This window comes from Lissotriton vulgaris, chromosome 6 (assembly GCF_964263255.1).
Source record: "Lissotriton vulgaris chromosome 6, aLisVul1.2, whole genome shotgun sequence".
NCBI lineage: Eukaryota > Metazoa > Chordata > Amphibia > Caudata > Salamandridae > Lissotriton > Lissotriton vulgaris.
This window is the reverse complement of record NC_141694.1, coordinates 1,892,614,859-1,892,625,869: the sequence shown is the minus strand read 5'-3', so window position 1 is coordinate 1,892,625,869 and position 11,011 is coordinate 1,892,614,859. Positions and strand designations below refer to the sequence as shown.

At 43.9% G+C, this 11,011-nt stretch overlaps 1 protein-coding gene across 1 annotated transcript in view; it reads right to left on the bottom strand.

The window, feature by feature from the left end:
* Window positions 1–912: 912 nt before the first annotated feature.
* The window catches only part of LOC147709798 (uncharacterized), a 102,753-nt gene continuing 92,654 nt past the window's right edge, over window positions 913–11,011 (bottom strand). The window contains exons 2-3 of the mRNA XM_086928265.1: window positions 6,228–7,229; window positions 913–6,075 (exon numbers count right to left, since the gene is read on the bottom strand). Of these exons, the coding sequence (XP_086784391.1) occupies window positions 5,091–6,075; window positions 6,228–6,814 (1,572 nt within the window). The 5' untranslated portion in view covers window positions 6,815–7,229 and the 3' untranslated portion in view covers window positions 913–5,090. The remainder of the gene's footprint in view (window positions 6,076–6,227; window positions 7,230–11,011) is intronic.

The following is an 11,011-nucleotide window of genomic DNA, read 5'->3' as shown; positions in this document are numbered from 1 at the left end:
TTTAAAATATCAGGTAATGCACGAAGCCTCAGCAGCCTCACGTACCAGCAGTTAGCACCGAGCAAACAGCAAGGCAGGATTTAAATAGTGCCTTCTATTCCAACCACTACTGTATCCTGTGCTTACTTCACACAGGGAGAGCAAACAAAGACCAACCTAGTTGCAAAGTCTGAAAGTCATATCTAAACACAAAAGAGCAACCAGGCTCTTAAGAAAAGAAAATACAATAAAACAAATTGAAGGTTCTACCGGGAAAGACAACATTTTTGGAATAGACGTCTCACCCACTAAACAGTGGCATGCTTCTTCATCTACACCTATCCACTATCTTGGCCTCCCGTTCCCTGTAAGTCTGATGCGGTGTCTGGAATGTGTGTGGTATCCTGTGCTCCCATTCCCTGTATGTCTGAGCCGATGTCTGGAATGTGTATGGCATCTTGTGCTCCTATTCCCTGTATGTTTGAGCCGGTGTCTGGAATGTGTGCTGTATCCCGTGCTCCAATTCCCTGTCTGTCTGAGCTGGTGTCTGGAATGTGTGTCATATCCTGTGCTCCCATTCCCTTTATGTCTGAGCTGGTGTCTGGAATGTGTGTTGTATTCTGTGCTCCCATTCCCTGTGTGTCTGAGACGTTGTCTGGAAAGCTAAGAGTGAAGGATGTAATAGAATGTTGGTGTGCAGTTGTGAGGAAATGGGGTGCTTTACATGGTGTGATTGTGCAACCTCCCCATGTAATATATTAACCCCTTTTAGGATCAATATGTTTCGTTTTTGAAACTTTAGCTCAACCCTGGGCAACTGTGGCTCTGAGCAGCAAAGCTTACACAAAGGAACAAGTGTAAAGCATTTAATAAAGGGCTAAACAATTGAAGAAATAACTGAGACACCCAAGAACTCTGACACCAATTTATGAACATAAGGTAGACTTTATATATTTCTACAAACCACATTGAAAAATATCCTCTAGATGGTTTCGAAGCTCTGGAATTTGGCATTTAGAATTATTTTCACAAAAAATTTGGACTAGTTGTAATGCGGTCAGAGTTCCTTTGAGAAACCAACTCCGGCAGGTAGCCAGTGAAGGGGACCCGAAAGGCCCTCAGAAACAGTTACCTGCACAGAATAAGCAGTCTTCCAAAAGTTCCAGGCACTTTATCCACATTGCAATGGATTCCTATGGAAGTGGTCCTGATGCTGAGGATGCAGGATGCTGAAGCTGCACAATGATGCTGTGGCCGCGACATGGTCAAAAGAGGTAATCGTGCAGCTGCTTCTTGATCCACAGGCTTTGTGAGATGATCCTGGCCTCAGGTCGCAGTCACTACATTCCATGTATCCCTACATTGCTGGCGATGGTCAAAGCCATTGGAACCGTAGAATGATCAGACAAAGTCCTAAGTAAATGTGTTATAATTTCAACTCACCAATGTCATCTGTTGATCCTAACTAGGAATCGATCCTGGAAGATGTTTCATGTACTATGGAATAGAATTTATATCCTCTGGATTTGGGGCATTCCACACAGTATAAGACTGTCAGTTTGTACTGGGGCATAATATGCCTTAGATTGTCCCTGGGGGTATCACCTGGTCCCCCTGCCAGTGCTATTCAAATCAGTTTTCAGCATTAAGTATTCTCAACAAATTACAAAGCGAGGGGAAGAGGTCTCAAGCTTGTTCCTAACTTTAGTGGAAAAAACTGAAAAAAAGCAGGATCAGCAAATTGCAGCTCATATGTATTAATTAATTTGATGCATTCCGAACCCAACAAACCCTGCACAACCACGTACCGGCCCTCTCCATCACATAACGCGTCCAGAGACCTGAACCTTAAGCCTTGTTTAACCAATATTGCCACTTCCCTAGTGATTGAGGAACAGAAATAGAGGTACACGCTCAAAATTTTGGAAAAATGATTAACCCCCACAGAAGCAGCATGCGTCTCCTGAATGAATGAAACTTTCACCTTTGGCCTATTGAGGTATGCAGTCACCAGTCGGACCTTGTGGTGGTCATTCACCCCTCTCACATTACAGGCAAGCAGCCTAATCTGCAGTGTTGACCCCCTCCTTTCACTAAGGCTTTCTGTTGGGTCAGAAGTATTTCTGCTATCAAACCTCTGTGTCACCTGTGTTTTAGTAACAGTCACCCAAACAGCCCTCCAAACAAACACCTACCCACATTGCCTTATAACTTTCGCATCCAGCCTCATGGTGGCTAAACTGGAATCAACCACATTATTGCCCAAACTCATGTGATGCGCTACAGTGTTAGATATAAATAACAGTAGTGTTAGAAGCCGGTCCTTCTTCCATATCGATGAGAGATTTAACTTGTCTTGAGACTGTGGGTGTTCATTGAGGATGTGTAGCTAGAGCATTATGGGCGGAGGAGACCTTTTATAGCTCACAGACGGAGTAACTCCCTCTTTTAAAATCTTTAAAGCACGAGAGCAAGCCATGTTCATTGTGGAATTAAGATAAGTTTGCCTTTCATAAACAAGTGAAGAGAAGCGTTCTGTTTTTTATAGTATCTATCCAAGTATCAATGTCTTCAGGATGGTCCATCGACTAGGTGCTCATGTTTTATGAGACTAAGGGGTCGGGTACACACTGCTGATATTTCGAGTCCCTCTCCATGACCTCTAAACATAAATCCTCAGTTTGATTCTCCTCATTACCCCCTACCATTTTTCCCTTATGGTGTCCACAGAGTTTATCGTTTTGGAACAAGGCGCATGGTGAGATAAGACCTTTGCTTTGTCTTTCCCTGTCCAGGCAAACAGATTTATTTACTAGTTTTTTCTAGTGCGTAGGTGTAGCCTGAATGGACATTAGCGTGCCTTAAGAAAGTAAATAACTATATACACAGTATGGTTTAAGAAAGTTTACAGTGTTCAAACATCTAGGATTGCAGTTGCTACTTTCAGCGGATGTTCATTTTATTCCAGATTAGCGTGTTAAAAAATACACTGTACAGAAGTAGAAAGAATACAATTGTTGCCTACACGTGATATAGGAGATTGTAGTCACTAACTAAGTAGAGACCTCTTATTCACAGGTTGGCCAGCAAACTGTCCTGTAATGTCTGTACAAGTGGTGTCAGCTCCTGACCCACATGAAACCATAAACCTGATGTGCATGTACTTTGAGGGCTTCAAACCTCTAAGGCCAGTGGCATCTGACTTTCAACCGACTCCAAAGCTCCACCTGCCCTCTCCCGGGTAGTATTATTAATGGAAGAAATACAATATCAACCATAAACAGCATGAACGGAACATCATATATAACAAACTGAATGTTATTATCACAAATGTCCTAAAAACTGTGGATACGAGCCCTTGAAGGACTTGCAGAACAAATCTCACATAACTGAGTAAATAGGCAGAGCCAGGTCTTATCACAAGGTGGACAAAATAGTCCTTATGCCATAGTAGGTTAAGAACAGGGAAATAAATCTAGCTGTTGCTTTCGGTAACATTTGCATTCTGAGAAAGTTTGATGCTCTCTGGAATTTGCATATTGTCACCTCTGTGGGTGAGGAGTAAGTTGCCCTGGTACCTTTTCTTGACTAATCCTTCGGCATCTATGATGACTGCCACTATTTCTGTTCCTTTGTTCCACATTTTGCTCATGTATTTCATCCCCTAAATCTGTGATGAGGTGTGGATTTTTTGTTGTAGCAACTGATAACAGTTTCAAATGAAAGTCTTCACAATCAGTACATCTTACACCCAGGTGGCCTTTTTGATGCCTCATCAGAGAGTGTTTGAAGGAAATGATCTTTCATGATAATAATACTTAAATGGCTTCTATCCAGTGTATAATTTCTGATCAAACATAAGATATTCCTTTGTAATGGATGTCTTGTCACCCTGAAAACAGACACAGTTTCGCTCTGGAATGCATGTTGACAAATTTGGTTCCTCCAATGAAAAAACACTTTATAACAAAAAGTGGTTTCTGCCAATATAGCTATTGGATCATCACCTGGTCACATTTATTGCTTCAGTTACTTCCCATGTCCATTTGTAATGATTGCTTTGTCATGTTTAAAATATTCCTATAGTGTTGCTCCTGTGTGGAGGACAGGTGTCCTACTAGTGTCCTACTAGGTGTCCTACTAGTAATGGCTTTCTGATGTTGCATTAGCTTTGTGCTTGTAAAGGATGCCTTATTGCTTTGAGTGCAGTGATATGTATTCTCTATCATCATGACTTTCTCCTCTGTGTTAACTTCCTGTTATTGTAGTAGCTATGCGCTGCCAATAAATTAATTGTTACATTCAGTACATTTATATGGTTTCTCCCCCTCTCCCCCACCCCCAGGTGGACCTTTTGATGTTGTCTTATGTCTTTCTTTTTTGACACATGCCAGGACACATTTGTTGTGATATGAGTTCTATGTTTCATGACTTTCTTCCCTGTGTGGACTTTGATGGAACACTGGCTGTGCCTTTCTAATAAATCCTTTGTTGCATTCATGTCATTTGTCTACCATGTGAACTTTAGGATATAGTGTTAGTTTGTTTTGTTTTAAACAAATGCTTTGTCATAGTAAGTGCACTGAAATGGTATCTCCCATGTGTGAACTTTCTGATGGTATATTGGCTGTGCTGTATCCTTCTAATAAATGCCTTTTCACTTTCTGTACATTCATGTGATTACTTCATTGGGAACACTTTGTCTCATTGTGCACATGCATACAGATTTTTCCCAGTGTGAACTTTCTGATGCTGTTTTAACTCTCCCTTCCTTCCTTGCCACATTCAGTGTAGTCTTCAGTTTTGACTTTTGAGGTTGCGTTAGCTCTCCATTAGTTAAAAATGCTTTTCACATTCTATACATTGATATGTTTTCTCCCGAGTGTGGATTTGTTGATGCTGCATTTACTTATTCTTCCTGTAGAAGACTTTATTACATTCTGTGTATACACAGGATTTCTCTCTATGTGGATTCTCTGGTGTTCCTTTAGCTCTCCATTAGTTATGTATGCTCTGTGGCATTCAATACATTGATATGGTTTCTCTACAGAGTGAACTTTCCGATGTTAAATACAATTTTATTTACAAATAAATCCCTTTTCACATTCCGTCTATTCATATGGTTTCTCCCTGTTGTGGATTTTCTGATGTTGCTTTAGTTTTCCTTTTGTTATAAATGCTTTGTCACATTCTGTACATTGATATGGCTTCTCCCCAGTGTGGATTTTCTTATGTTGCTTCAGGGCATCCTTTGTTATATATGCTTTGTCACACTCTGTACATTTATATGGTCTTTCTCCAGTGTGGATTTTCTGATGTCTCTTCAGAAATCCATTTGTTATAAATGCTTTGTCGCACTCTGTACATTGATAACGGAGTTTCTCTCCTGTGTGGATTTTCTGATGACGTTTTAGATCTCTATTTATTATAAATGCCTTGTCACATTCATTACATTGATATGGTTTCTCCCCAGTGTGGACTCTCTGATGTTGTATTAGACGTGATTTTTGAATAAATGCCTTCTCACATTCAGTGCAGTTGAATGGTCTCTCTCCAGTGTGGACTTTTTGATGTCGCTTCAGATCGTCACTTTTTATAAATGCTTTGTCACACTCACTACATTGATACGGTTTCTCCCCAGTGTGGGTTTTCTGATGTAGCTTCAGCTCTCTCTTTGCGATAAATGCCTTGCAGCATTCGGTACACTGATATGGTTTCACCCCAGTGTGGACTCTCTGATGTTGCATTAGACGTGACTTTATAAAAAATGCCTTCTCACATTCAGTGCATTTGAATGGTCTCTCTCCAGTGTGGACTTTTTGATGTCGCGTCAACTCTCCATTTGTTATAAATGCCTTTTCACATTCTCTGCATTGATATGGTTTCTCCCCTGTGTGGACACTCCGATGTCGCAATAGGTTTCCACTGGAAATAAATGCCTTGTCACACTGAGTGCAGTTGAATGGTCTCTCCCCAGTGTGGGTTTGTTGATGCAGCTTTAGATTCCGCTTAAATCCGAATACTTTATTACATTCAGTACATTTATACGGTTTCTCCCCAGTGTGGGTTTTCTGATGTCTTATTAGGTTTGCATTTATTTATTTATTTATTTATTATTACACTTATTAAGCGCACAGCTACCCGGAGGTTTCCCGGCGCTAGAGCAAACTGATCAGTGAAAGGAGGGAGGGACATTAGTTGTTAAAAAGCCAGGTCTTTATTCCCTTACGGAATTTCAGAAAGCATTGGTAATAAACGCCTTGTCACATTCTGTACAATGATATGGTGTCTCCCCAGTGTGGGTTTTCTGGTGGAGCTTCAGCTCACTATTTGTTATAAATGTTTTGTCACATTCTGTACATTGATATGGTCTCTCTCCAGTGTGGACTTTCTGATGTTTCATTAGGTTTCCATTGGTAAAAAATGCTTTGTCACATTCTGTACATTCATAAGGTCTCTGCCCAGTGTGAATTTGTTGATGCCACTTTAGATTTGTCTTCCATCGGAACACTTTATTACATTCTGTACATTCATACGGTTTCTCCCCAGTGTGGACTTTCCGATGACTTGTTAGGCCTCCATTGGTAATAAATGCCTTGTCACATTCTGTACATTTATATGGTTTCACCCCAGTGTGGATTTTCTGGTGAAGCTCAAGTTGATCCTTTTTAATGAATGCCTTACAGCATTCACTACATTCATAAACTTTCTCAACAGCGTGGATCTTTTGATGGTGCTTTAGGCTCTGCTTCCTTCGAAACACTTTAGTACATTCTGTACATGTGAATAGTTTCTCCTCTATGTGGGCACTCTGATGCTGCATTAGGTCTTTCATTGCAAAGAACAATTTGCCACAGTCAGTCCATCAATATGGTCTTTCTCCAGCAGGAAGTTTCTGAAGTTGCACTTGCTATTTCTCTGCCTAATAAATGTTTTGCCACATTCTAGATATTCATTTAACTTTTCTCCTGTGTGCTCTTTCTCATACCAGGTTGGCTCTTCCTTCGTAATGAGCACCCCAGACTTGCTTCAATATGTCAGTGTGTTATGTCTTCAATGTTCATCAGCTGATGCCTAAGAGCCAAGTACATACCTCATTGGGCAGTGTGGGTTTTCTGCTGCAGAAAGAGCTTGGTGAGGCATTAGCCTTCAAGGGAAGAGATTTTGAGATATACTGTTTTTATATCACTTCCTACACAAGTGATGTTTAATGCCTTTACCATTTTCGTTCATCACTGCATTCATTTGACCTGTTAGATTAAGAAAAGGAAACACAGAACAAGCTTAAATGCAGAGCCCATCAGAAAAATCTATTGCCATTTAATGAGACTTTTAACTGTCCATATAGACTAGTGCTTTGGAGAAATTCTAGATTACACTTTCAATGTAAAGATACAGTAGGCAGAGCAAGGACATAGAATCCTTCCATGATTCCCTTCTATTTAGGAGTAAGGACTCAAGGAGAAACCACACACCAGAGAAGGTTACTGTTCGGTGCATAGTATCAAAAAAGAAAAACATAAGGTGCAATGAGGTGGCGTCTGTTACATCATTCTGTACGTATGCCCATTTTTCTCCACAAATGTGCGCTCCTAAAGAATTACACATGCACAGTTTTCCGTTTAGTCTGGTGTTACCCAATAACTTTTATTTTACAAAATACAAATATGATTTACTTACTTAAAGCGGTTTCAGGGGGGTGTGGTCTGGCCACGCAGGAAGATGGCCGCCTGCTAAACGAGCTCCGCCGAGGGATAGACCGCTGACGAGCTTTCTTCACTTACCTGCTTGTGTGGGTCATTTCTAGAATGACTGCAGCACTTGGCATGGCATGAGGATTGCTGCGGTGGTTTTCTTTTTCAGCTGACGGCTTCCGTTCCCGAGATGGCGGAGAGACGGTGAGGAGGCTGGTCACTTCGACGCGCACCGCGGTGTTCACGCGCTTCTGACACTGCGCTTCTCCTCAGCGAGGGCGGCGTCCTCATTACTCCAGGGCCGCGCCTCCTCGGATTGTAGGCCGTGCCCCCCCTCAGACGATGAGGGCGTGCTTCACCGCAGACTGCTTCCCTTAATGCTCCTGCCTCTCTTTTTAAGGACACAGCGCCCTCCTCAGGATTTTGTTATAATGGTTTTCTTGAAGTTACCAGCGATTTATAATGAAAAAGGCACCATAAACAGGGAAAGGAATGGACGTCTATAGGGCTGGCACACTCGTCATTATAATGAAGTGCGCTTTCTCATAGTTACATGTGTTCTACTGTCCAAGTGCAATAGCAATGCTTGCAGGTCTTTAATAACATGACTTTTTATTTCATAATAATTGTTATCACCTGCAGAATCAGGCTGTGACTGTCCCTTAAACAGCCAACGTTGCCGGTATGGGCAGAATTACTTGCAGCAGTACCGTTCCATGTTCTTTCTTGACTGTTACCACTTAGCTTTTACATTTACATTTACATTTACATTTACATTTAGCTTTGCCATTTTTCTTCAGTTGTATTAAGGGACATATATGTTATTTGGGTCAGACTAACTTGACTCTACCAGCTTTATCACTGCTCCTTAATGTGTCTTCTTGTTTTCCTACTGTGACACTTTGCCAGTTCCGCTTATAACGGAGGAAGCAGGCATTTGCTGTATGCTGATCGTACGCATACAACTTCTTACCTCCCTGTTATTTGATGCACCTCTGGCCTCATCATTGCTTCATATTCCAAATATTCCAATGTTTCCTCCATTCGCTATTGCAGACCACCGCTACAATGGTACAGAGACATGTCTAACAGTAGGAATGGTAGTCGTGGGCCTAAACAACCACCTTTCAATGAAGTGGTAAAACAATCCTCTTCCTTGACAGTTAAAGGTTATGGTTCTACGTCACCTCCTTCGTCGCAAGCTGCATTACCTCAGAGTGATAAGTCTCTTTCTGACAGGATGCAACGCATTTTACAAGAACTTTCTGGGGTCAATCGACTATTAAAGGGCCTAGATATTGCTATGACTTCATTAACTGCAGATACTAAGTCTATCAGAGCAGAACTTACTACTTTCACAACATGATTGACGTCATTGACTCTAAAATAATGGACATAGAGGGTCGACTGGATTCTGTTCAGGGTTCAGATCTAGACCTACTCTTCCTCCACAGTAAGATCATCGATTTGTAAGATCACAGTCGTAGAGACAATATCCGTTTTTTTTGGTTTCCCAGAAAATATTGAAAAGCAAGACATGTCCTTTCTTTGTGATGCCCTCCCAACTCTGACCAGGAATTTCTTTCACTCCTCCTCTTGAGCTCCAACGCGCTCATAGAATGGGTCCACCACGTCCTGGATCTTCTACAAGACCTAAACCAATCATTGCCTGTTTCCTTCGGCATGAGCAAACTAGACAGATTCTATCAATGGCTCGTACACGTGGCTCCTTTCTGTTTCAGGGTCATACCATTCACATGGCTGCAGACTTCTCTAAAGAAACGAATGACCGGAGGAACGCGTTTCTTTTCATGCGACCCCAGTTAATCAATAAATCAATCAATCAAAGACATTTATATAGCGCACTACTTACCCGTAGGGTCTCAAGGTGCTTGGGGGGAGGGGGGGCCGTTACTGCTCGAACAGCCAGGTCTTGAGCTTCTTCCTGAAGGAGAGGTGGTCTTGGGTCAGGCGCAGATCGGTCGGGAGGGAGTTCCAGGTCTTGGCGGCCAGGTAGGAGATGGACCTTCCTCCTGTTGTCGCTCTTCGGATGCGGGGGACGGCGGCGAGGGCGTGGTTGGCTTATCGGAGGTGGCGTTTGGGAGAGTAGAAGTTGATTCGGTTGTTGAGGTAGCTCGGGCCTTGATCGTGTAGGGCTTTGTGTGCGTGGGTGAGGAGGCGGAAGGTGATTCTTTTGTTGACGGGGAGCCAGTGCAGGTCTCTCAGATGTCCGGAGATGTGGCTGGTTCGTGGGATGTCGAGGATGAGTCTGGCTGAGGCGTTCTGGATCCGCTGGAGTCTCTTCTGGAGCTTTGCGGTGGTACTGGCGTAGAGGGCGTTGCCGTAGTCCAGTCGGCTGGTGACGAGGGCCTGGGTGACGGTCTTCCTGGTCTCGGTAGGGATCCACCAGAAGATCTTCCGTAGCATGCGTAGGATGTTGAAGCACGACGAGGAGACGGCGTTGACTTGCCTGGTCATGGAGAGGGAGGAGTCCAGGATGAAGCCCAGGTTGCGTGCGTGGTCCGTCGGTTTGGGTGGGGTGCCCAGGGCGGGGGGCCACCAGGTGTCGTCCCAGGCGGAGGGCGAGGAGCCCAGGATGAGGACCTCCGTCTTGTCTGAGTTCAGTTTCAGGCGGCTGGTCGTCATCCACTCGGCTACATCTTTCATCCCTTCGTGCAGATTGGCTCTGGCGGCGGCGGGGTCGTTGGTCAGGGAGAGGATCAGCTGGGTGTCGTCGGCGTAGGAGATTATGTTGAGGTTGTGTTGGCGTGCGATGGCCGCGAGGGGGCTCATGTAGACGTTGAAGAGGGTGGGGCTCAGCGAGGATCCTTGAGGGACGCCGCAGATGACTTCGGTGGCCTCTGACTTGAACGGTGGTAGGCGGACTCTCTGTGTTCTTCTGTCGAGGAAGGAGATGATCCATTCCAGTGCCTTCTCCTGGATACCGATGTTGCTGAGGCGCTGCACTAGGGTGCGGTGGCAGACAGTGTCGAATGCCGCGGAGAGGTCTAGGAGGATGAGGGCCGCTGTATCTCCGTTGTCCATCAGGGCTCAGATGTCGTCAGTGGCGGCGATGAGGGCGGTCTCGGTGCTATGGTATGCTCGGAAACCAGACTGTGAGGGGTCGAGGGATCCATTTGTCTCGAGGAAGGCGGCCAGCTGTTTGTTGACGGTCTTCTCGATGACTTTGGCTGGAAACGGGAGGAGCGAGATGGGGCGGTAATTCTTGAGTTCGATGGGGTCCGCTGTGGGTTTCTTGAGTAGAGCGCTGAGTTCGGCGTGCTTCCAGCTCTCTGGGAAGGTGGCGGTGTCGAAGGAGGTGTTGATAATGTCCCGCA